This window comes from Pseudorasbora parva, chromosome 10 (genome assembly GCF_024679245.1).
Source record: "Pseudorasbora parva isolate DD20220531a chromosome 10, ASM2467924v1, whole genome shotgun sequence".
Taxonomy (NCBI): Eukaryota; Metazoa; Chordata; class Actinopteri; order Cypriniformes; family Gobionidae; genus Pseudorasbora; species Pseudorasbora parva.
The window spans coordinates 22,740,787-22,768,430 of record NC_090181.1 but is presented as its reverse complement, the minus strand read 5'-3'; the positions used below and the strand labels follow the sequence as shown (position 1 = coordinate 22,768,430).

Sequence of the window (27,644 nt, the reverse complement as noted above, 5' to 3'; positions counted from 1 at the left end):
TTGTATTTGTTACAGCAAATAATGTGCAATTTGTCTCAATATATCTTCAGTCTTTCCAAACTTTGACAAGCAGGGTTACCTTAAGAAAATGTAAAATAGAAAATCATGTTTTAAATACACACTGTGTGAAAATGGTTTTAATTAGTATGTTACTTCATAATGAAAACAAAATTGCAAAATCAACCCTGCAGGTCAGGTAAAACAGTCCCACTTCATAGGTGGCCGATACTTGCATCAAAAAACAAGTACAATGTACTTATTGTGCTCATATAGTATTGCAAAACACTTTTGCTGATATTGAGGTGGGTTATGGGTAAAGTTAGGGACAGGTGTGGAGGTATGGGTCAGTTTAAGGGTAGGGTTAGGTATAGGCGAGGTGTCAACAGCGAACTACAGAAATTAATTACAGCTGTAATTACATGCAGGTCATTTTTAAAATGTAAGTACAACATAAAAACATGTATGTACACAATAAGTACATTGTATCAAATTATTATTTAAATGTTAGTACATAGTAGTTAAGGCTCCCTTATATAAAGTGGGTCCAGTAAATTGAATCAAAGTAAAATAAATGAGAGAACAATGTTTTATAATTACATGTTTATTATTGTAGCTATTGTACATTACACATATGTATATCCACATTTCAGAAATTGAAAGGTATTTTCTGTCTCTTATGTGAGCAATAGATATAACTAGCAATAAGCACATAATCCAGCTCAAAGAAGTTGTTTTTACATAAATGGAAACAATGAACAGGTACTAGAAGTTACAGGTCAAAAACACAACAAAATATAATATTGAAGTATATAGACTATAGATTGGGAATTAAAATATTTGTGGCATTTTTATTTTTTTCTTCATTTTCTCCACCACTATTTTTTTAATATAGTTTATGCATAGAGTGAAATTTAAAGAGAACATCAATGATTTTTGAGGATTGTTTTATAGTGTTGTTTTCTGTTGTGTTAGAGCACATTTTAATCAGAAGTGTTAATTCCGTTCAGAAAACGGTAAATGTCCTTACACCGAGGGTCTCTGCCCCTCCTTACAATACTTTCAAGGACTTTTATACTCTTTTTTTTGCTAACTGTCATTTCTGGGATTTTTGCTGCTTTCTTGTAATAGGAGATTGAATCACTGGACTGTTTATTATAATTTAGATGTTGGGCATAACTATAAAATAAGTGTTGTTGTCAATGAGGAGACATATTTTTTTTCTCTGACAGGAGAGACTTGTAAATCTTATCTGCCTCCTCAAAGTTACGTGTGTAACAATGCAGTGATGCCAGAGCTATCTTTTCTTTGTATGTGTGAGGGAAACGGCTGACATCCATGTTTAAGAGCCCAATGGCTCTTCTAGCCAAAGTCTTCCGTTCGCTGCCTTCTTTCATTTGGAAAACCTTCCATTTGTAGCAGACTGCCAAATGTTTCGCCGCTTTAACTGAAGAGGGGAACTTTTCATAAGCCCTCTCTGCTATTTGAATAGCTTCATCTAAAGAATCCTCTTCTCTATAATACCTGAGAATAATACTGAAACCCTCCAGGGTTTCAGTTTCAAGAGATCTGTCTAGTAAACCTTGCATCTCCCTTTTAATGTTTTCTGATGTCAACTTTCCCTGATTGCACAGTTTTAGTAAATAATGAGCATGAATGAATAAACCATTTGGTTCTTTCTCATGTGCAATTTTCAGTTGTTCTACAATCTCATCTAGAGTGAATTCAGACTGTACAAATTCCATGTTCATCACTAAGGCAAGACCTTTTTGCCATTCCTTTCTTCCCGGTTCTGCTTCTAAAGCCATCTTAAAGCAATCAACCGCCTGGCGCTTCTTTGACATGTCAAGCTTCATCAGCGTCCAGCCCTTTTCTCCGCTGACTTCAGGGTGTAAGGTGCATCCAGGTGGAGCAGGATGCATTCGTTGAAGGCTTTCTACCTCTTCTATTCTTTGCTCTTATCCATCTCTCCCAAATGGAAGTAGACCCAAGCCAGGTTCGCTTTGTTGACCTGCAGCCGGACTCCAGCCTCTTCTGTTCCCTGCTCCTGGATCAGACTTTCTGCTTTGTGCAGGTGCATCAGCGCATCTTCGTTAGATCCAAGAGTCTGTTGGATGTAGCCCAGCAGGTTGTAATAGTGGACCAGCCAAGAGCATAATTCCTGGTTCATATTATTCAAATTGCTCAGTAAATCCCGGAGTTCATTTGTACTGCCCAGATCCCAGGTGAAGTGGCACTCCAGCTTCTTAAGGCTTTGTTTTAGACTAGAGTTACAGACACATTCAGGAAAAAATACTGTGCTTTAGTTTACACAAAAATCATAGCATATCATAAGCAGACATGAGATAATCAACAATTTCCACAACCTTTTTACACAATCACGATTTTAGTCTGGTAAATCACTTTAAATGTCAATATTAGATTAGTTCTTTTTTCATATTTGTATTGGAAAAGTACTTACTCCATAATAATGGTTAGTGGTGGTCTGGTTTGAGATGTTTCTTCTAGCAATGCAAATTGGAGCTTCATGTGAGTTACTGAGAGATCATTCTGTATTTATAACGATCAAGCTCATAAACCCACCTTATCTACCTGAACAAAGTCATTGAACACGTCAGCTCAGGATTCTTCTCTCAGAAGTTTCTATTCTGTATAAAGTTTCTATTCTGTCTAAGGTTTCGTTTTTTTACTTAAATGGTGTGTATGACAGTGAAAGTCAAGAGCTCGCCATCCTAAGCTTAAACTCTTAACATGCAGGTTTTAAGTGTCATGGATAAATAATTATTAAATTGTATATTCTAGAAATTATATGAACTATACTTGAATCATTTGATAGTGATAATATTATGTTGGTGTGACCTACTATTCAGATGTTTGAAATGAGCAATACATCTGTTCGTTTATTAAGATTTATTAATGTTATAATACAGCTGCTTATTTTTAGTACATGTTAGCTGTTCCATTAAATTATATTAACAAATACAACTTTTAATTTAAAGAATGTATTCATAAATGTTGGCATTAACTGAGATTAATGAATGTTTTAGAAGTTTTTTTATTGTTTGTTCATGTTGGGTGGAAGGGGACTATTCGTGAGCTTGCGCGTGCCTCAAAAGAGGACTTACAAAGATACATAACAGCTACAAGTGTATGCACTACTTGCTTTATGCTAGCAGTATATAGGAAAAATCACAATACAGTGGTTAATAGCATCCCTATTACACTTTATCGACACAAATGAATAGGTCAAACAGCCACCCACAAAAAGTCTACAAAGCATCCGGCTGTAACGGTTAAAGTTCCTTGTCAGGTTACTGAAGAATACCATAATTCCTCCGTTCAATTATTGGCTTGAGACATCGATAGTCACACGGACCGATAACAACCCAGCCACAACACATAATTGGGAATAACTTAACACAGAATCAACCACAGAGGCCTGGGTTCACCTTCCTTTGCTGTTTGTTTAGAAATCCAAGAATTGGATATTCGTTTATATTTTTTCTATGAATCTTTGCGTTAACATGTACTAAACTAGCCTAGAAATCTAAATGCACCCTAGTAGCAGCCGATGTAATCATGATGAGGGTCTGGCTTGTCAGGCTAGTAAACATGAAAAAAAGAACTAAAGATGAGTGGAATATGCGCCGCAGCTCCACCACACCCTGACGCTCATGACAAGAATAGCACGTATAGTTATCTTTATTCAAATTAATTAGGTTTAAATCCCTGTCATGCATGAATGAATTATATTTTTGCCTTTTTACACATAATAATCCAAGATGATCACATTACACAGAACTGAAATTGCACATTTTTGTCACTATTTTTGAGATATTTGGGACCAAAATTTCACAAATGACGTTTTCAGCAAAGCCTATGTCTTATTTAGTGGAGCCGAGCTCCCCCGCACGGGCTGATGTAGTTAACTAATGATAACAATTGCAACATTATTATAAAGTTTTACCAAAAATGTATTCAGCTTCCCTTTCAATATGTTCTACTTTTAAACATTTTTTGTTAAAACCAGCTGATTTTGCAGCTAGATCTCTCTCTTCATCCGATTCAGTGTGTCGCTAACTCTTTCCCAGATAAACAGAAAATGAAGTCATAAGGAAATAAAAAGATTTATTGAATAACTTTATCACAAGTTCCATTTAACAACTGCTTTTATTACAGAAAATGGGATGGAAAATGCTGCAGTCCATGATAACTCCTTATCAGCTGATACATTATTCTGATAGTTAGATATAGAGTGAAAACTATTTATATAATACTTCATATAGTTCCAGTTAAATGTCTTTAAATGTCTCAAAGGGGATGAATAAAGGTGAAGTGTGACACTGTTTGTTACAGTTTTTGCCCATTGCTTACACACTAAACCCGAATGCTTAGACCAAGGCCTCAATACCGAAACTTCTTGTAGCACCTTTAACCCATGTAACCATAACTTAAACACATTCTGAACTTTGCACTTTGTTTGCATTTCTATAACACACTTATTGCGAAACACTACACACGTTTTCTTACATTAGCCACTTTGTTCAAAAGCAAAATCACCTGTTATCATTGGGAAAACGCTCTGCTCAAAATGCAAAACTCATCTGGCAAGGCACTTACATGAAAACACTTGCACAGAAAACAGAACACCAATCGTTCTGAGCCTTGACACTACAAATAGGCCTCAGGTGAGACATTTTGAGAACTTTGCAAGCATGGAGGCAAGGAGAGTCGGAGTAAGACGAGGGCAAAGACGAGGACCAGTGCGGAGATGCGTATCATCAGATGACATCAGGGCTACTCACGGCCATATATAAATCACGGCCTGTCCATGAGTGAGGATGGGTAAAGAGTCCACCCTAACCTCAGTCAATAATAAGGACATTCTTACTGTAGAACAGGTATATCTTCAAGTTTCTACTCCAGACTGTACCTAATGTGTGTCAGAATGAAGCTTCTCCTCCCCCCCCCCCCCCCCCCATAGCAATTTATCCAGTAATTGGTCTGCTTTGTTTTACTTTTTTTGTTGCTAAATTTGATGATTTGTGATTCTATTTTTCTTTTTTATGTAAGAATGTTTGTTTTTCTCTTTATCATTACTGTATTTTCTCATTACTGCAGAAAATCTACCTTTGACTTTTACAGAAGACTGAGTCTGAGAAAATTACTTTAAAAATAGAAACCCAAAGACTGCCGTGTTTTATATAAAGCCCATCAGTGTGTTGCTGGTGATATAACAGAGTAATTTAAATGGTGCTTGTGTGTATGGTCTTATTGCAAGAATTACATTTTTAGAAAGGAGTGTTAAGTTTTAAGTTAAGTTTCATTTTGGCATATATGTGATTTTTTTATTTTCTAACTGCTATGTCTGATTGGTTTGTGTGTAGTGTTTTGACATACTGAGCCAAATTCTGCAAAAAGTGTATAAGCAATAGGCAAAACCTGTAATATGTTGCCCTTTTTAAAATGACGGATTGGTTGTGACATTTGACCATTAATCTGAAGTTAAACCCATTGCAAATTCTTTTGATCACATAGATTCTTAATGAAATGACTAGATTTCACCCCCGAGATGTGACTGCACAGAATGAGTGATTTTTCTAGCTATTGATATTAATTCATGTTAGATAAACTAAGTCAGATAAAGAGAAATTTTACTAATCTTTGAGAAAAATCTCCAGAAATTTTGAAATCTCACAGAGAGGGTTTCTGTGATTCACATTTAGTTTTAAGGGTGTCATGAACTGGCTTTTTTTCTACTGTTGTCTGAGGTCAACTAATGACGTTCATGTGGTTTTTACATTCAAAAACATCCTAACTAATTAGTAATAGGCTATTTTCTACACTGGTTTTGGGCTGTCTCCAAAACGCTGTGTTCATGGGCGTGCTGCAATGGAGACTTGGAAGTAAACGCCCACGGCTAGGATTGGATAAGATTTGAATATTTAATTAGCTAACCAAGCGCTCACACTCACACATACACGCGCCCAGATCAAGAAAGAATTTCTGCTGTCGTGAGTAAGTTTTGGTCTGGTACAGACCCAGGACTAGTACTATTACATATAAAAAAAGACGTTTTACTCACATAAGTGTGTTGCACCATTCCTGTCGGATCCAATATAGAAGGCACAACATTGTGTCTGCAAATCCAGCACTTGAGACTTGTTTACAAAAGATTTAGCGGTGAAATGAAGCGAATACACAAATGTTCTTCCCTACGTGAGCTGGAACTTAAAATATAAAATAATTAAATATATTAATAATATATTATAAAATAAATGAAGTATCACACATTCCTAATATTTTGATCCAAAGGAAGCTTATGCAGGGACTGTGTTCTTCCACAATATCTTGCTATCTTCTTCCACATGTTTATTGCTGCTGACAAGTGATCCGAACAGCTTCATGAGTCGGTGGGTGGGGCTACTGAATTACATGTTCTGTAGAGGCGTTTCGTCGCACGATGAGGTAAGGATGAAGCTCACGATCGTTTTCTGGGCCTGGTGTCTATAAAAGCATGCCTTTGACTAAAAATGAAGTTTTCAGCTCTGAAACTCACAGGCTAATATTATATTATCATGACCTTTTATATATCAAAAGCTCAAGGGAAAGTTGATTTCTAAATTCATCAATCCTTATGCTCTTGTGTTTGTCTTGTGAAATGTTTTAAAATGCTGCTGCTTTTATGAGAAAGTATTCTTTTAAAGTATTCAAGAATGGAACCCAATCCATCCATCCATGTTTCCTGTACTAATGTTTCTCTTAACATTGTACCTCCTCATCAATGTTTTCAGCCTCCACCCAAATCTTTTTAGTATAAAGAGGGATTGAAGGAACTAAACATTTGGGTCTATCTCTGATGCTATTTTCACCTGAATATTACCCTTCAGCTTCAGATCATATATGCATTGCTCATTAGTTGGGTTATTAATATAACAAAATTAAATATTTATTTAAAGATATATAGTAAAATAAAATTGCTTTATATTTAAAAGCTAGGTATTTCCCCCTCATGTGCAACCTTTTGGAAGGTGCGGTTGAGTCACTATTTGTGTTATTAAAATAACAAATTTATAGTTTTTAAATAGAAAATATTTATGTAAATAGGTTTAGTAAAAATATATCCTTCGGCATTTTAACTTAAATCTTACCCAGTGCAAACTCAGATATGACTCAGTGTGACAAAGGCACACATTCTCTAATGTTGATAGGGCATGTTTTGTACACATCATTATACAACATATACATAGGCGATGTCCTTAGGAGAAAATATGTAATTTTAACGACATACCAATGACATATCAGTACTAAAAAAAATAAACAAACTAATGGTTACAGCCCTAGATAACATTTTTGCAATTATGCATCTGCATTGTTTGACATTTTGTGATTAAAAGACTTAAAAGCTATATATAATAGGCTATTCAAACACTTTCTTGTTCCCTTCTCCTAAAAACATTATCACGTATTGTCTGATGTTGTGAACTAGGGTATTCAATATGTTCATCTTTAAAGTTGTTAATAATTGTTAAAACAAAATAAACTTTGACGGTGTGTAATTTGCACATAATTTCCAGGAGAAAGTGAGTGATAAAAAAACAAAAAACACTTTTTTTTGTGCAAGCCGTAGATGACATAAATGATTTACAACTTTGTAAACAATGAACAATCAATAATATTTTCAGTGTCATCAGAACACAGGAAAGTAAAAGAAAACAAGTTAACAATAAAAAATCAAACCAAGTGGCAACCTCCCCCAGTTCCTGTTGAAGCCAATGCAGAAGTGAAGGAGAACAGGTGTACAGATGGTCTAGGAGAGAGAGGAGACCTCCGAAAACATTCACTTACGATTACTTTGGTACCCCTGCATGCTATAACATACAGCATCCAAACACAATATCATTTCACCCCACACCATATGACATGCAAAACCCTACATCATGGACTTACCCAGTGCCGCAGTATGAGCCAGTGTATATGCACTAAACAGATTTGAAATCGAGTGAAGATGTCACAGAAGAAGTCAAACGACTATGTTAATGTTCAGTATATTCCTTTATTGAAGAATAGCAAATACAGTAAATCTGCAGTGCATACATAAATTAAAAGTTTCACTCTAAAGAAAAATTAAGAAACACTAAACAGAGTAATGTCGGGACGACATTTATTTTCGAGTGTCGTGGTTACAAAAATCAATGCACACACTCTGATGGTGAAGCAGCAGCAGCTCCGTGTCCTGTGTTTTGTTCATAATTATATCTCCCCTCATCAGGTATGGAACACAAATGCAATAAGAGTATGTCCATTACATGTCAGAATTACGATGAATGTAAATTACGTTGTTTAAAGTGTTAATGAGTTACTGTAGGGTGTAAAAGTTTGCTTCGAGTTACGTCTGTATTGCAGGGGCTAGTTATGCATTTCATGCTAATGATGGAGAACATGTGGCCTCAGAAAGAGCGTGATTTTCGAGTGGAATGACAAATGTAATGTGTTTTGGATAAATAAGGCAACAGTTATGAGTTGCAGTTTACTGTGCTTTAAAAGGAAATCCAATTTTTATTCAAGTGTAAAACACAAGAAAACCTTTATGATGCTATGTATAACTTTATATATGAGTAATGTTGTTATAAATATATTATATATGTTAATTTGTGGACTTAATAGGTAAACTAAGTATAAGTGATTATTTTCTTATATTGTGACTTAATGCTCTGTAATTCATTGACATAAAAATATTTGAACTCTTTTAAAATGTTTATAAAGACAATACACAGACTCTGATGGTGAAGCAGCAACAGCTCCGTGTCCTGTGTTTTGTTCATAATTATATCTCCCCTCATCAGGCGGTGGGGGTACTACAATAACAGAACCATACAAAAAAGAAGGCATACAACACACAACATCGACAATAAATGAGACAACCAAAGAAATGATAAATAAAAAAAGGTAAGAGAAAGGAGAAAAAGAGGGAAAAAAGAAGAGGGAGAAGAGGGCCATTACATCAAATGGACTGCATTTATGGAAATGGACTGCATTTATATATATTACATCACATACAAATGTTCATATGAAGAGATCAAGGCAGTACAAATCCTAACAGTCCTTATAGCTTTCTTATTAGTAGATACTGCAATCACATTTAAAAAATTGTCCATTCCCTTTAAGAAGACAGAGAAGACAGGCTTACAGTTTGTAAATTTACATTTGTGAATGTAAAATTTGCTCAGAAAAAAGATTAAATTAATAGCCAAACATATTTTACACTTGACCAATACAGTAATATCCTTCCAGAGCTTCTGAGTATAATGACATGACCAAAATAAGTGAACCAGGGTTTCATCAGAATTCAAACAAAAAGAGCATGTTAATTCAATGTCAGATTTATATCTTTGTATACATTTCTTAACAGGATAGAACCTGTGTATGAGCTTAAAGGAAATTTCTTTCACTTTATTTGTAAGAAAGAATTTCTGCTGTAAAGACCAGATTTTTTTTTCAATTAAAGGGGGGGTGAAACACTCAGTTTCAGTCAGTGTCATGTCAATCTTGAGTACCTATAGAGTAGCATTGCATCCTGCATATCTCCGAAAAGTTTTTATTTTTTTAATAATTATATAAGAAAGATGCGCTGTTCCAAGTCTTTCCGAAAAAAGCCGAGCGGGTGGGGGCGTGTCGTGTGAGCGGAGCTAAAGAATGACGTGTGCAGCAGCGCGCTGTGTGTTGAGTCGAGCGTCATCCCTAACAGCGGAAAAAAACTTTATTCAAAATAAAAATATGGCTTTTAATCAGATACAGCCATACATCTATGATCCGGAATCAGACCCAGAGGCTGCAGTTGAACAGGAGCAGCAGCAAAAACGACTAGAGCAGGACGTCTCTATGTGGTACAAGTTATACACTAACTATATAATATGCTTAGCGGCTTGTGTTATTTACATATTTATACTTGAATTATATCGTCGTATTTTTGTCTTTGAAGGTGTACATGTGGGAAGTGCAGTTGTGCACGTGTGTTTGTGTGTTTACGCGTGGTTTGTGTAGACAGTAAGCGGACTAAAAGCAGTCTCACTCACCCTTCTAACGTTGGGACTGCTCCATCATTCAGCATTAGGCGATTGGGAAAATTCGGCGTCGAGCTGGGCCTTGTGAAACAGTCGGCACCGAAATGCAGCGAACAGATATAAACATTCGCGCAACTCAGTTGCTGATCCGGAAAAGCAAATTACATCCACTGTTGCCTTAACGCGGGGTTTTTGGCGAATCTGTGCAGGACTGTCTTGGTCTGGCAACCAAAAACCCACTTTTTTGGTGACATTGTTATGTGCTATGTGTAATTGTCACCTGTCCAGCATCCTACAAGCCCCGCTTTGATGGGCGTAGGCTTTTGCTTTCGCTCTCTCCCTCGCTCTCTCTCACGCGCTTCCGGTAGAATTGTCCGTAAGGCCCATACAAGGAAATTCCGCCCCCACTAACGTCAATGGGGACGCATGATCTCAAAAAACTTGCCGAAACTTATGACTATCCGGAAGTAGTATTTTTGACAAAGAAATACTCCCATCAAACGTCCACCTTAACTTTTGAAACTTTGTCTATGTTTAGTATGGGATTCCAAGTCTTTAACAGTGTAAAAAGATCAGTATGCATGAAACAGCATTTCACCCCCCCTTTAAAGGTGCACTATGCAGCTTTCGTCCACTGGAGGAGGCCTTTTCAAAACAAATCGTAGTTTGATGACGCAAAGTGTGAGCGCAGCATCTTGGGAGATGTGGTCTTCTCATCACAGCCGGTGGAAAATAGGACTCGGGCAGAAATCACGTTCATGCATGCGGTTATTAACGTTACTGTAGTCTAAAGCAGAGCAGGACCGAGTGTTATGGACCTGAGCACAGCTGCTGGAGCGATTGTTAAACAAATACCCGCCTCGCAAATACCGGGACTTTTATTATGACACATTCGCCGGGCGCCTGCACAGATCCGCTCTTCCGGTTATGATTTTGAGGTAATTTAGCTCTGTTTATCATACTAGATACATTTAAGTGTGTTCAAAACAATGTTATGACTTTACTCCGTGCGTTCACTTGTTCACACTGCTAAGAGTAAAGCGCTCCTGCGAAATAAAAGCCGAAACCCAGGGTAACGCAGATATGACGCAATTGACAGGCGACTCTCAAATGCATTGCTGAAACGTCCCTGTCCTTAGTTAAAATAGCAATTTTCTCACAATTTACAAATAGTTGGAAACTTCTGGGATATTGTAGGTACTCAACTGAACAAAATATATAACACCGGGCTAGTGGTTTTTGGATATTTTACTGCAAAAATACTACATAGTTCACCTTTAAGGTTAACAAACAAATTATTCCAAAAGGAAATAACCGGTGGAAGAGAAATCACATTTTTAAGAAATAGAGATCTTATTTTATAGTTTTTAGCTTTCGACTCAAGAAACAAATTTGACCAACAGGGGTATCACAAGGTTTGGAAGGGTTTGAATTTCACATTCAACAGTTCATTTTGACTGCATATTTATTGAACTCCTCTTGTTCAGTCTATGGCTGAGCATTGTCCTGTGATTTTTCAATAATGTCCTTGATCTTATCTGCTATTGTTCTTTCCTTAATGGCATAAAGATTTTTAAAGAGAGCAGGGTAGGCTTCATATAAGCCTTGTGTCTGGTACCACTCCTGCAGAAGTTCATTGGTCCGTTCTCTCGCGTCATTAGGGTGGTTACACTCATGATTTTCGATACTAACTTTATTCATTCCACTGCGCTGGGCAACACGTTTCATTATTTTCCAGCCCAGAGTATCGGCAATTTCTGGCAGGTAAGGGTTCAGGTCTACATCTACACAGAAAAAGAAGACATCACTCATTTGAGTTCCTTATGCTGCTATATTTTTAGATCAGTAATTCCCAAACTTTTTATGCCAGACCACTCTTATGCAGAGAAAAATATTATCAAGTGCAGAGCACGCTTCAGTCAGTTTCCACGGCTCCCTGTAATACTCAGTTTTGATTCTTCAAAAGCACCATCTAGCAGTCTGTTATTCCACAACAACAACCACTACAACTGATAAAATACTGCTCAGGGTACTGTCATCTTGAAGTAATAAAATATCAAATTAATATTTTGTGTTCAATGATTAACTTCAGTTAATAATTTCACAATCGGGTCATGTATCACCCTGAACATGTTTAACAATGCATAACATGTATGCATAACAATCTGCTGACTGTCTTTTAGATTTTCTCCAAACGTGTGTTTAACTTTGAGCCCTTCAGTTTGGAAACCACTGATTTTAACTGACTGAAATGTCCTTTTTTCTTTCCAGGAGTACAAATTGAGAGAGTAGCATGTATTTTTTTTAATACAATGTATTTTAATTATCTTTCATGTATCTAAAAAAGTACAAGCAAACTTACTTTTTTTCAGGGGTTCTAGTTCCTAGATGAGAAAAAGAAAGACAAACAATCTGTCACAAAAGTTTTGAAATACACACAAATAAATATGCAGTTCCACTGTAATGCCACAAGGGTGCCATAAACACTTATAAAAAGAGAAATTACCATACCTCTTTTTCGGCCTCTCTGCTCTTTTTGCTCTTATTTCGTTTCCATAAACAAAAGAGACTTATGAGAAAAATTCCAAGAATCAGAACCAAAACACTAGCTGCAATGACACCTGTGACATCTGAAACAGAATCTACCGTAAATATTTGTCCATTCCCACCTGTACTGTACTCTGTTTATACTGCATAAGCTTTAGAGTACATATTCAGTCACTCACTGCTTATGAACTTAAAGGCACAATAGGTAAGATTTTTGGTTCTAACCACTAGAAAAGTGTTATATATTTTTTGGACTTGTGTACTTGCATTATTCCAAATGTTTCCAAGACTCTTTAAATCCAGAGAAATAAGCAATTTTAACCAGGACATGGACTGTGTCCGACCGTCCCCTATGAATAACATCATACCCGTGATGCCCACAATTTCAGATTTTTTGTTTGTAGAAACCATGGAAACACCAAAGACGCTTTAAGCAACATTTAGCAACACAAGCCATGCAACATTTATTAATATGATATTCTAATATCGCCCTAGCTTACTGCAGTGTGCAAAAAGTGTCTCATAGCACAGAGTAACGTTATAACATCATTAGGCTGGTATAAATGGAAGCGGCGGCTGTGGCATAGGGCTGTCACTTTTTATTCGATATTCGAATATGCATTCGAACATGACGTGAAATATCTGTAATCATTGAACTATAAATAAACTATCCGGTTTTTAAAGTGCCATGTAGCACAATTTTTTGCAGTCGGGTGCGTTTACATGGAGCACTGTAATCGGTTTAAAAGTCCAATCTGAATGAAAATGCTCCATATAAACACCTCAATCGTAATCAAAATGCCCAAACTGAATGAATTGTAATCTTTTTAAGATGGGTGGGATTAACCTTTTCATGAATCGATCAAACGAAACATTTCACCATAAACGACCTGACCGGATTACTTTTGAGTGTGTGTCCTTATATGACGTACACAGCACGCTTTCACCACTGAAGAGCACGCGCCGCGCTCACATGCACCAAGCATGTTGACAAGAGAGGAAAGTACATTTTCCTGAGGGATAAACTTTTTATTTCGTAAGAATTTATGAAGATAATTTTGGCATAATGACACTGTCCCTAAACCTAGCAAACAATCAACTACTTAAACTTAGCCTGACATTAGAATTAATTTTTTTCTGAGATGATTATTACACTTTACTACAAATAAATAGCTTTTATAAAACCGTAATCAGTAATGCAGTAATGAACGCAATTGGCTAGCGTCTGCTGTAGGATATTTGCATACGGCGATCTGATTGGATGACGCCTGCGCTGGCGCTTGAAAAGTTGAGAATTCTTCAACTTCTGCCGCTTGCAACGCGAGTGAAGCGCCGCGACGGAACCCACAATTCAGTTCGGCAACGGATGATGTCACCCATTCAAAGTAAATGGGAAGCGTTAACGCCTACACCCCATGTGAATGCGGCGTAAGTCCTGGTGGCCGTTGAGAGTTGCTATGGCATCCGTAAACAAATTCCAGCTGCTGGAGAGGACGACGTCGACATCGGATGCGGTAGACAAACTGAAAGCTGTGATGATTGCATAGTGGCACTTCATATCTTAATTTACACTTAAGTTGATAACCTGCTGTTTCAAACATTAAATTAACAATTTATTTTTCCATACAGGCTGTGGCCTGAGTCCTGTTTATGACTGTCAGACTGTCAATGCAATTGTGATTTAATCTTCGTTATGGTGGTGTCCGTTTTTTTTTTTTAAATGTATGGGGTCGTAGATATTCGAATACATTGGTTGATATTTGATATCTGTTAGAATTAGATTTTTTTTTTAAATGACAGTCCTACTGTGGCATAATAAAAGTCTGCTGTTGTCGAGCTGTGTGTCGCGCTCATCTCTCATTAGCAATCGCTTCAGCGACCTCGTTCAGCTCCCACAGCACTGCTCTGCTTCATAATAAAATACAAGTCCCGTCCTAATTCTTTTCCACCACTTTGTGAAGTAAAGACGACAACTCCTAAGATTTTGCCCTCAATCTCCCCATCATCAAGCTACACCTTTGTTTTGAAAAGGCAACCTCTAGTGAGTGGATAGTGGCATATGTCACTTAAACTTGTGTCAGTGGATAGTGGCATATGTCACTTAAACTTGTGTCAGTGGATAGTGGCATATGTCACTTAAACTTGTGTCAGTGGATAGTGGATAGTGGCATATGTCACTTAAACTTGTGTCAGTGGATAGTGGCATATGTCACTTAAACTTGTGTCAGTGGATAGTGGCATGTGTCACTTAAACTTGTGTCAGTGGATAGTGGATAGTGGCATATGTCACTTAAACTTGTGTCAGTGGATAGTGGCATGTGTCACTTAAACTTGTGTCAGTGGATAGTGGCATATGTCACTTAAACTTGTGTCAGTGGTAGACATGTGCCGATTTTCGATAATGCGATTTATCACGATAATGAATATGCACGATATTGTTATCGTGGGCACTTTAAAATATCGTAAATAATAATTTATTAACAATTTATCATTTTTTTTATAATGCACTCAAGAATACTTTGCCCATCAACCGTATAAATGCTCAACACTGCTGTATTCTGCGTCAAAGGAACACGCGCTCAGATATAAACAAGCCCAACGTGCGTTTGCACATGACTGAACCGGTGAAGGAGACGCTCAGAGTCAGATGTAAATGAGAAGCACATGGACGAGTGAAGGAGACGCGCTGCTGAAGTGCCGCTCAGTGACAGCAGAGGGCGCTGATAAACTCCAGAATGAAGCAGTTACCCCGGAAACCAGCAAACAAACAAACAAAACGCATGTAGTTTTTCGTTTTTGTAATCTCAATGTTATTCATCACAGCACCAAATACTTAATACTTAAAGACTTAATAGGCTATTTATTTTCAAACTTAAACATTTTTATGTTTTAATCTGGACTACAACATGCCCTAATGATTAGAACTGTTGTGTTCAGTAAAACTTTGAGATACGACTTCATTAGTTAACATGTTAATTCATTATTACCAAACTGACAATGAAAAATACTTATAAAGAATTAATCATTCTATGTTAATTTCTTAGTTACTGTTTAATAACATTAAAATCAAAATCAAAATAACTTTTTTAATGGACCTAAGATAAAGCTAACAATGATCAGTATTTCTTAACTAACATTAACAAAAACATTATACTTTATGTACTAAATGTAGCTATTGCTCAATCTTAGTTAATGCATTAAATAATGAGACCTTATTGTAATTTGTAAGCCTACCTGTTGTTCTTTATAGCCTAATTCTTTTGCACTTTAATCTGTTTGAAAATTGTACTTTTACAGCTCTGAAAAATATCAAGAGACCACACAACATTGATTTCTCTTAATTTTTTTTCCTGAGCTGTATATATTTTTGGTGCATTATTGTATTTAAACATTCAGTTATTTTCGTTCTTACAAAAATAGTTCTTAAAGCTGTTATGCTATGGCAACACTTTTTTTTGCAAATTATTTCAATATCGTGATAATATCGTATACCGTGATAAAACTTCATCAATTAATCGCAACATGAAAAATTGATATCGGCACATGCCTAGTCAGTGGATAGTGGCATATGTCACTTAAACTTGTGTCAGTGGATAGTGGCATATGTCACTTAAACTTGTGTCAGTGGATAGTGGCATGTGTCACTTAAACTTGTGTCAGTGGATAGTGGCATGTGTCACTTAAAGGGGGGGTGAAATGCTGTTTCATGCATACTGATCTTTTTACACTGTTAAAGACTTGGAATCCCATACTAAACATAGACAAAGTTTCAAAAGTTAAGGTGGACGTTTTATGGGAGTATTTCTTTGTCAAAAATACTACTTCCGGTTAGGGCTGGGCGATATGGCCAAAATTTCATATCCCGATATAGCTCATTTGATATCCCGATAACGATATACATAACGATATAGCAATTTTTCTGTTAATTCAGTTTATGAATAGTCTATACAAAATTGCAATGTGGAAATGCAGTTTGAAATGATATACAAAACAAATAAAGGTAGTATGGACTACATTTTTATTTTATTTAGAACCTTTTTTTTAAAGCAAGACTGTTAGTAAAGTTAACACCTGCCTAGGGATGTTAACCGATGACCGTTGACCGATGGTTGACCGTATCAACGTTAACCGATCAAAGTTGTCAGTTAAAATAAATAAAAAAGTGATCTCTAAATTAGGCTATTATAGACAGTGGACTAAACGCTACTACAGTTGGCCGTCTCATTCCAAAATCTTTTTGTGTGATTGAACATCCCTCGCACTCAATTTTTCATAACTCGCCTGTTTGTACTTAATAAACCAATAAAAACATTCTGCACGAGGTCACAGCGTTTGGGTTTGCGCGCTCACAAGGTTTGCAAAAAGTAAACACTCGAGGTTATAGCCAGGGCAGACGACAGTATGAAGCGTGCATTTCGCTTAAGATGGGCTTACATTTGGAAATATATTACATCTTCATTTCAGCGGTAACACATAAGGTGTTGATCGTCTTTCTTTATTATTGTTAGCACTACCTCGAACTAAAGCGGCGTGTCTTCGGAGCTGTCATTTTCTTAAATGAGCCGCGGCAATGATTCAAATGAGCTTCTAACGCTGGACAAACGCCTTTATTTACAACGCGATCACCTTGTACCCAAACCATTTCGAAACTAAGGAGCCATTTGTCCTCAGATTACAAACAAGCTCCTCTGCGGCGCGTTTGCGGGACTCGTGTTTCGCGCTGTGGGGGATTTAAAAAAAGTGACGTGAGTGGAAGGGAGACAGCAGCCCTTGGACAGTGCGTGTGTGTGTGTGTGTGAGAGTGAGAGAGAGAGACAGAGGGAGCGCAGCTCGCGGCTGTTATTTCAAATAGCGCAGCATATTTTAAACTAATCGGTTAACCGGTTTCAACCGGCTAATGAGGCTCGGTGGTCGGTCAAGAAAATGTTTAGTTTTCGCCATCCCAACACCTGCCATTAAAATATTTCAATAAATGGCTATATGGTGTGCCAAGCGTAAAAGCCCGTAGCAGCGTCTGTGTCTGAAGTTTGCTTTGAGCGCTTATGCCACCACTCTGGCATAATTACTCGGAGAATTACCCTGGTCTGAACGCGTCTACTACCGTCTTCCTCCATGTTTGTTTATGTATTGCAGCGTGCATGGGCATACCGTGGCGTGAGGTGCATCTTGACGTAAAATTCTGCCGTAAACGCCTTATCGTGGCGTAAGCGATAGAGCCTTATATAAAACGATAGACATTTTCTATCGTCCAGACGATATATTTCGTCATATCGCCCAGCCCTACTTCCGGTTAGTCATAAGTTTCGGCAAGTTTTTTGAGATCATGCGTCCCCTTTGACGTTAATGGGGGCGGAATTTCCTTGTATGGGCCTTACGGACAATTCTACCGGAAGCGCGTGAGAGAGAGAGAGGGAGAGAGAGAGAGGGAGAGAGCGAAAGTAACAGGCTACGCCCATCAAAGCGATGGCTTGTAGGATGCTGGACAGGTGATGTGCACATAACAATGTCACCAAAAAAGTGCGTTTTTGGTTGCCAGACCAAGACAGTCCTGCACAGATTCGCCAAAAACCCCGCGTTAAGGCAACAGTGGATGTAATTTGCTTTTCCGGATCAGCAACTGAGTTGCGCGAATGTTTATATCTGTTCGCTGCATTTCGGTGCCGACTGTTTCATAAACAAGGCCCAGCTCGACGCCGGATTTTCCCAATCGCCTAATGCTGAATGATGGAGCAGTCCCAACGTTAGAAGGGTGAGTGAGACTGCTTCAAATGTCTGTGTTTTTTTTAGTCCGCTTACTGTCTACACAAACCACGCGTAAACACACAAACACACGTGCACAACTGCACTTCCCACATGTACACCTTCAAAGACAAAAATACGACGATATAATTCAAGTATAAATATGTAAATAACACAAGCCGCTAAGCATATTATATAGTTAGTGTATAACTTGTACCACATACAGACGTCCTGCTCTAGTCGTTTTTGCTGCTGCTCCTGTTCAACTGCAGCCTCTGGGTCTGATTCCGGATCATAGATGTATGGCTGTATCTGATTAAAAGCCATATTTTTATTTTGAATAAAGTTTTTTTCCCGCTGTTGACACAGCTTTACGACGCACTCGACTCAACATAGCAGCAGCGAGCACACGTCATTATTTAGCTCCGCTCACACGACACGCCCCCACCCGCTCGGCTTTTTTCGGAAAGACTCGGAACAGCGCATCTTTCTTATATAATTATTAAAAAAATAAAGACTTTTCGGAGATATGCAGGATGCAATGCTACTCTATAGGTACTCAAGATTGACATGACACTGACTGAAACTGAGTGTTTCACCCCCCCTTTAAACTTGTGTCAGTGGATAGTGGCATATGTCACTTAAACTTGTGTCAGTGGATAGTGGCATGTGTCACTTAAACTTGTGTCAGTGGATAGTGGATAGTGGCATATGTCACTTAAACTTGTGTCAGTGGATAGTGGCATATGTCACTTAAACTTGTGTCAGTGGATAGTGGCATATGTCACTTAAACTTGTGTCAGTGGATAGTGGCATGTGTCACTTAAACTTGTGTCAGTGGATAGTGGATAGTGGCATATGTCACTTAAACTTGTGTCAGTGGATAGTGGCATATGTCACTTAAACTTGTGTCAGTGGATAGTGGCATGTATCAGTGACACTGTCACGGAACATGTCGCTGTGTATTGTGTCCATAGGGTTGTGTCACGTCCAGTTGCCTACACATGCCGCTGTCTGCCATGGTGAAACGTTTAGGCAACTCCAGAAGGAATGCGTTCACATTTGTAAAAATGTGTTTATTTCTTATTACATAATTCCATAAAATTAGTTGTGAAATATTAAATCCATAACTGAGTAGGCCTAAGTATGCAAAAAACTAAAACAAATTATTGGAGACTTATTTATATTAATATCAGCAAATCATTTATAAAATATACATTTTATATATACATATATATTTTTTAATAATTTTATATTTTTTATATTTTTTAACCATCTGCCAGTGAGTGTGACAAAAGCGACATGTTCCGCGACTCGGTGTCACTGCCAGTGTCAGTGTTTCGCGAGTGTCAGTGACACATGTCACTATCCACTGACACATGCCAATAAGAACCGGAAGTGCCACTGCGTGTGTCACTAAGCGAAGTGGCATATGTCACTATCCACTGACATATGCCAATAAGAACCGGAAGTGTCACCGCGTGTGTCACTAAGCATAGCGACATATGCCATTGGCTCCTGTGCGTCAGATGCCATGTCACTTAATGTTAATACTGCTACTGCTCTAGTGGCAAAAAACTACATATTGTGCCTTTAAAAAGAGCATTTTAACACATTATCCCTTGGCCTGTGGATGCTTGTAGCTTGTGGATATACGTACCTTTTTTTATTGGCTCTTTGCACACTGTGTTGTTAGTTTCTGTGCATTCTGTTTTCACTTCTTCACACCTGTTGGATAAACACAAAGACAACAGAGATAAGACTGAATACTGAGCTGAAAGCTCATTTTCAAAGTATAGCTAACGTTTGCTCTTGTTTAGCAAACCCTTTATAAATTAAATAACTACTTGCAAAATAAATGTATATTGGGCATATCCTTCAGGCCCCTGAGCAGAAATATAAATAAAACATGTTTTTTTTAAATGCTCGCTAAATACTCTTTCTGACTCCCTCTTTAAGCATTTTTTATTTTACGTAGAAACTAAAAATAAACAAATAAATATTTATTATTCAAATATTTGTGACAATTTTGCCGGGATTTGTAGGATTATATTTCGGTCTTGTCTATTTAAGATTTTTAAAAAATGTATGCTGAGATCATGAGGAAAAAAAGTTAAATGAATAAAATGCTTTTTTCAGAACAAGCAATGCAAAAAGTCCAAGCCAAGTCTGCACATAATGTTAAAACTCGGTAACAGGTCATTTGAAGAATTACATTATTATTGTAATAAAATTTTCTCAAAACGTAATAAAATATTGAGCTCATTATGTAATAAAAACATTTACATGAGTAATGTATTACATTATAAACTCACCAAAAACATGTCATATTTTCATTATTGTAATAGCTTTTAAAACAAAAACATTAGTATTCTTTTACAGTCAATTTTTAAAAAAATTGACTGTAAAAGTTCTTAAAAAAATTATTTTACAGTCAATAATTTTAAAATTATGAATTAAGTCTTAAACTACCTGTGAAATGCAACAGATTTAAATATTCATGCAATTACTTTATATATATATATATATATATATATATATATATATATATATATATATATATATATATATATATATATATATATATATATATAAAAATTCCTTTATAAAACATTTTAAAAGTCTTAGTCTTAACATGCCTACAAATTCCACCAGATTACTGAGACTGTTACTACTGTTGTTGTAGTAGTAGTAGTTTAAAGGAGTAAAAGTTATTTTTCTTTCTCACACACACAAACCTGTCATTCTGTCGAGAAAGAAAAAGGTCTTTTTGGATGACTACATACTTGTCACAAGATGTGCAGGTATAGCACTGTTCACCCTTCTCACAGTAATGATTCTTCAGGCACTTGCAGATAGTATTGGAGTACCGCGAACATTTCTCTTTCACCTCCATGTTTGCTAAAGCAGAGAGTCAAAGCACAAATTAAAAAAAATTGAGCTTCAAGAAGCACCATACTACCCTTTGAAAACAGTCCGACCTGGCATTAGAGACTCTGAGTAAGTAGTGTTTGACTGGCTACTGCACATTTGTTAAATTTGCTTGTTTATAATATAGCATAATCGAAAAATTCCTCAGTGCATCATCAAATAAGCAATCACAAACATTTGCACACAAAAAAAAACTATTAAACTGAATAAACTAACAAGGATAATATGTTAAGATCGCTACCGTTGGGATTGCAGATTTTACAAGGCTGGCAACTGTGATCGTTGTTCGGGTGGTCTGTATAGCTGCCATCTTCACACAGCTCACATTCTGTGTCCTTTTTGTCATCGCAGTCATGTTTGACGCGGGAACCTGTAACACACACAAATACATATGTGAATATGCCCTTAAGAACATCCTATTGTCTTTATTCCTTTTGAATAAAGATAATTACTTGTTTGTTTGTTTGTTTGTTTGTTTGTTTATTAAATACACGATTCTGATTGGTCATTGAGTAGCCTAGTCAAATATCTACTGGCTGTTAAACTTTGTATCTCTGTTAACCATGACAATACTTTCATGGCTCTCAAATCACTCCTGTGGAAACAAATTTTTTTTTGAGAAACAAAAATCACTGAAGAAAAAGCCCTGCTGAATGTACATTAACCTTTACAAAACCCTATCCAGACCCTAAAGCTACACTTTTGATGTGGAATAAAACATACAGGTTGCGTCCGAAATCGCGTACTTCCATACTATATAGTATGCGAAAAACAGTACGCGAGCAGAGTAGTATGTCCGAATTCATAGAATTCGAAAAACAGTATGCGAAAAGTACCCGGATGGCATACTACTTCCGGCGAGATTATGAAGTGCGCATACGATGGACACTTTACTATCCCATGATGCCACGGGAGAGAGGAGCTGGCGTTATATTTGAAAATGGCGGAAAACGGAGATGCAGCTGTTTTCAAGTGTAAGTACTTTATAAACAACTTTTTGTTTATTTGTGGTTAAATTGTATTTGTTTAACATATAAGTAAACGACTGTCTTGTTAGAAGTTTATATGATGTAAAGTAAGGGTGTCCTTTTCCAGCCAATTCAGAAAAATTATAGTTTTATCATTAGTAGACTAATGTAAATCAGCTACCGATAGCACTGTTTTCACAAAACAAAGACGTTCGTTGTTTAGCAGTTTAATGAGATAATTACACAACTTCAGTAAATTAAAACGATGTATTTCTCCTTTACCAGTGTTGATATTATCAAAATGTTGTTGGTTACACAGCAAACTGCTGTTAACAAGTTTAAATTACCTCAGCTTGTCCATGTACGTTACCGTTAGCATTAATAAACTGACCATGGTTCATCACATGTTAATCTCTGTGTTGATTTTGCAGGGGCTGATGAACACCCACCCGTGTTTTTACCGAGAAGTGAGAGAAAGAAAAGATTCCTTCGGCTACTAGAAATAATTGCTAAACAATGATGTTAATAAAGAAATCAAATGATACAGTGTCTCCTTTCATTTGTTTGTAAATTCACCGTCATGCTGTTTAGCAAGTTATATTACAAAACAATTAATTCCTAGGGCTTTATAGTAGCTAGATTGTCAGTGGTAAATTGCTAATATATGGCCTTGAGTATTTTTTTTAAAGCGTTCTGTATGTGTTGCTGGTTTTTGAAACAAGCTAATTGCACGTGTATCTGAAAAATATGCTGTCTAACTCTGAATACGAGTGCTGCACTATAGAGAAAAACACACTCCAGACACCATTAAAATGTATTTGCTTTATTTTTGTGTATTTAACTTTCAAATGGATACGTAGGATACAAAGCTTAAAATAAAATCACATAATTTTGCCGTACATAGCGTAAAACACCACCAAAAGGAAAGGTATTAAAATGTTTTTTATTATAGTGTCATCACGAGGAAAGAAGTTTAACTTCAGCAGCTTCGGTAAGTAACTTTCACAGGTTTCAAAAAGATCTAAAAGGACTTTGATAACTAGTGATCTCATTTACAGGGCATCACTTTCAAATAGTTAAATAACGGTAAAGTTATATGTTTCTTTTAAAGCGTGTACAAGATGAAGACTTTACGATCTCGGTAATTTTTGGATTTACTCTTGAAGTAAATAATTTGTAAAACATGAAGCTCAAATATGTAACTATAATTTCAAATGTTTGGCACACAAATTCACACTCAGCTTAAGCCATTGTGCCAGTGGTTGGTGGGTGTCGCCTCTAGGGACCACTGTAGCTCCATTAATAGAGACACGCACACACATTTGTTTCTGAGGTAATATTTAAAAGCTAAATACATTATAATACTTGCATTATTTGAGAAATTCCGCACAAGCTCTCGACGTAGGCGTGACCTGCGAGGAGCTGACCGACGCCTCCTCTGGATTGTGAGCTCGAACGATGTAAAAACGCAGATAAAAGCGAAGCAGATCTAAAAACATCGCTGGCGAATGTGTGCAGTCGGTGGAATGGGCTCTTTAAATCTCCGCGCTGTCATGACGGCGTCTATCACGTGACAATTCCATCATGGCGCATGTAGTACGTCCGACTCCATTCATACTACCCGTATTCATACTATATAGAACGTACTTTTTTAACGGTCGCGAAGTACGTTCTAATTCAAATGTAGTACCTACTCACATAGTACGCGATTTCGGACGCACCCACAGTCTTTCACACAAAGTTGCATTTTATTTTTATTTTACAATTGACAAAGGCATCAGTAAACTATTATATATATATTCGATAATGCGATTTATCACGATACGATATTGTTATCGTGGGCACTTTAAAATATCGTAAATAATAATTTATTAACAATTAATATTTTTTTTTATAATGCACTCAAGAATACTTTGCCCATCAACCGTATAAATGCTCAACACCGCTGTTCTGCGTCAAAGGAACACGCGCTCAGATGTAAACAAGCCCAACTGAATGGGGGCTGCTGAAGTGCCGCTCAGTGACAGCAGAGGGCGCTGATGAACGGCAGAATGCAGTGTTACCCTGGAAACCCCGCAAACAAAAGCAACTGCGCTAGTGAGGGAGTTTTTAAAACAGCCATTCGTTTTTTGTAATCTCAATGTACATCACAGCACCAAATACTTAATACTTAAAAACTTAATAGCCTCTTTTTTTTCAAGCTTAAAATTTTTTATGTTTTAATCTGGACTACAACATGCCCTAATGATTAGAACTGTTCTAATTATTTGTTATTGTTCAGTAAAACTTTGAGACATACGACTTCATTAATTAACATATTCATTATTACCAAACTGACAATGAAAAATACTTATAAAGAATTAATTATTCTAAGTAATATTAATTTCTCAGTTACTGTTTAATAACATTAAAATCAAAATAACATTTTTTAATGGACCTAAGATAAAACTAACAATATGCAGTATTTCTTAACTAACATTACCAAAAACATTATACTTTCTGTACCAAATGTAGCTATTGCTCAGTCTTAGTTCATGCATAAATAATGAGACGTTATTGTAATTTGTTACCTGTTGTTCTTTATTTCCTAATTCTTTTGCACTTTAATCTGTTTGAAAATTGTACTTTTACAGCTCTGAAAAAAATCAAGAGACCACTTAACATTGATTTCTCTTAATTTTTTTTCCAGAGCTGTATATATTTTTGGTGCATTATTGTATTTAAACATTCAGTTATACTAAAATAGTTCTTAAAGCTCTTATGCTATGGCAACACTTTTTTTGCAACTTATTTTAATATCGTGATAATATTGTATATCGTGATAAAACGTCAGCAATTAATCGCAACATGAAAAATTGATATCGGCACATGCCTAATATATATATATATATATATATATATATATATATATATATATAATTGCATATAATATATTAATTATTATACATAATTAATTATTAATTTTATTATTTTTTATTTTAATGTTTTTAGACATTATATTAATAATTATATATTATTACTATGCATTTGTTAATATTCATTTTAATTATTATGCATCACTGTTACTTTTTGATTTTAATGTTTGCATATTCTATACATTAATTATATACATTTATTAATTTTGATTTTAATATATATATATATATATATGTTAGCCTACATTATTTATTACTATTAATTAATATTATTAATACTATTAATTAATGTTATTAATGTCATTATCATACATGTTACTTTTTATTTTTATTTTAATGTTTGTATATGCTACACATTAATTATTATTCATAATTTATTCATTTTAATTGTATTAATTTTTTAAAATGTTTTTATATGTATTATATATTAATTATTATACATTCATAAAAATCTTTCCTTTATAGTTTTGCTCATAGAGTGAACCTGACTATTACTGTATTTATTTACAAGTCATTTTACAGTATAGTTTTTGAGTACAGTCAAACTCGCTCCAAATATCAAAGGTCATTTGTGCACTTACACTGTGTCCAATTTTCAAAAATTCATAAAAATCTTTCCTTTATAGGTTTGCTCATTCTGTCATTTGACATTTGTTCAAATTGACCCTAACAATTACTGTATTTATTTACAAGCCATTTTACTGTATAGTTTTGGAGAAAAGTAGGCCTACAGTCAAACTCGCCCCAAAATTCATTCAAGCACTTACAGTTCAATTTTCACAAATTCATTAAAATCTTTCTTTTATAGGTTTGCTCATTCTGTCGTTTGATATTTGTTCAGAGTGAACCTGACTATTACTGCATTCATTTACAAGTCATTTTAAAAGTACAGGCAAACTCGCCCCAAAAATCAGTGCATTCAAATATTTACACTGTGTCCAATTTTCAAAAAATTATAAAAATCTTTCCTTCATAGGTTTACTCATTCTGTCATTTGATATTTGTTCAAAGTGACCCTGACAATTACTGTATTCATATACAAGTCATTTTACTGTATCGTTTACAGTCAAAGTCGCCCCAGTGGGGCGATTCAAACACTTACACTATGTCCAATTTTCGAAAATTCGTAAAAATCTTTCCTTTATAGGTTTGCTCATCCTGTCATTTGATATTTGTATTAAAATCTTTCCTTTATAGGTTTGGTCATTCTGCTGGTTTGGTCATAGCCGGAGCTACAGCTCTCTGTTTATGTTTGACTAGTCAAGCAGGTACGCTACTCTGCTGTGTTCTGACCAGAGTGTGGTTAGAATGTTGGTATCAGTGGGTGTAGAATTGGTCAGGTTCAGTAGTCTTTCGATGTGCACCTGCCCAGTAGCCTATAGGACAAAGTGACGGTTCGGATAAAATGCCAGGACACCGGTTAGAGTTGTTCTACCACTTAAATAATTTTAGGAACATTATTTAAGGTCGAAAAACAGTAGCCTTGTAGAATATATTCTATTTTTTTTCTACAAGAAAATATTTTACCTTCTGGACAGAGGCAGCAGGTATTCCCCTCATGCGTATATGTTCCGTACTCACAAGCGGCTCTTCTCGTTCTTATGCCTTCAGTCAAACCAACGAACATCTGACACACGGAGGGAAATGAATGTTACAGATAAAATAAGAATTAAAATTACATTTTCTTTGTGAAATATTATTTTAAAACATGTTTTGTAACCATTAAACCATAACGTGCTCAGCTTGAATTAATTTTATTTTTGTGATTAAAATTCGAAAAGTGACAATTAATTCGACAAATCGAAAGTGAAACCAAATCGTTTAGCATTAAATGTATTTACTATTACTATTTATAATCACATTAAATTGGCTATTTTGATTGATTTAAAATAGACAACGACAGTAACGTTAGGCCTACAAACCAAGTCCATACATTTCTGTATTCCTCTAGTGATTTATCGTTAGTCGCTGTTGTGTAACGTTAGGGAGTAACTTAGGCTAACAGTTAGCCTACCCTACAGGATATTTTTTTCAGATAACTTAGCTATACAGTATAACATTTAATGTTAAGGTTTAAAGGCATGATGACTTACCACATAACACAGTAATGTGAAGAGATTCATTTTTGACCAACAGGAAAACAATAACATGGTTTTAGTAGATGTTAAGTTTTTCAACGGCTCTGGTAGGGACTTTCCATCACAACTGTTGGTTGGTTCTTGGCAAATATGAACCGCCAGTTACCAACTCTCGCGAGACAAAATAAGCAAAGCTTCACAGCTTCCAAAACAAGCCCAATATTATATTATTTCAATTTAATTTATGATTAATAATTTATCAATAAATGAGCCTGCAACCTATTAAATTGAAACTTCTCGGAGTTCGAAAAGCAAAAACAGATGTGATATTACAAAATTCTTCAAATTGCAATTAAGGCTGTGAACAGGTTTGGAGATGAAAAAAGAGAAAAAGTGACTCGAAGG

At 35.9% G+C, this 27,644-nt stretch overlaps 2 protein-coding genes across 2 annotated transcripts; both read right to left on the bottom strand.

Annotated features, from left to right (window-relative positions):
* Positions 1 to 107: 107 nt before the first annotated feature.
* On the bottom strand, positions 108 to 4,951 carry ifit16 (interferon-induced protein with tetratricopeptide repeats 16). Its single transcript, XM_067455566.1, is given in 2 exon segments — positions 108 to 1,948; positions 1,951 to 4,951. Coding segments are annotated over 2 exon segments (1,185 nt in total). The 5' UTR covers positions 2,168 to 4,951; the 3' UTR covers positions 108 to 980.
* A 3,082-nt stretch (positions 4,952 to 8,033) lies between these two features.
* On the bottom strand, positions 8,034 to 27,408 carry fas (Fas cell surface death receptor). The gene is made up of 8 exons (XM_067455558.1): positions 27,255 to 27,408; positions 26,689 to 26,788; positions 21,520 to 21,648; positions 21,134 to 21,248; positions 20,008 to 20,075; positions 12,573 to 12,691; positions 12,424 to 12,445; positions 8,034 to 11,845 (listed from the first exon to the last, which is right to left on the bottom strand). The coding sequence occupies exons 1-8, from the start codon at positions 27,309 to 27,311 to the stop codon at positions 11,550 to 11,552; spliced, it is 906 nt and encodes a 301-aa protein (XP_067311659.1). The 5' UTR covers positions 27,312 to 27,408; the 3' UTR covers positions 8,034 to 11,549.
* Between the last annotated feature and the right edge of the window lie 236 nt (positions 27,409 to 27,644).

Excerpts from the sequence above, each read along its gene's own strand:
- fas (XM_067455558.1), bottom strand. The coding sequence starts at position 27,311 with ATGTTATTGTTTTCCTGTTGGTCAAAAATGAATCTCTTCACATTACTG. Across the intron at positions 26,789-27,254 it reads TCACATTACTGTGTTATGTG|ATGTTCGTTGGTTTGACTGA; the intron begins GTAAGTCATCAT and ends TCCGTGTGTCAG. Across the intron at positions 11,846-12,423 it reads ACTAGAACCCCTGAAAAAAA|ATGTAGACCTGAACCCTTAC; the intron begins GTAAGTTTGCTT and ends TTTTCTGTGTAG.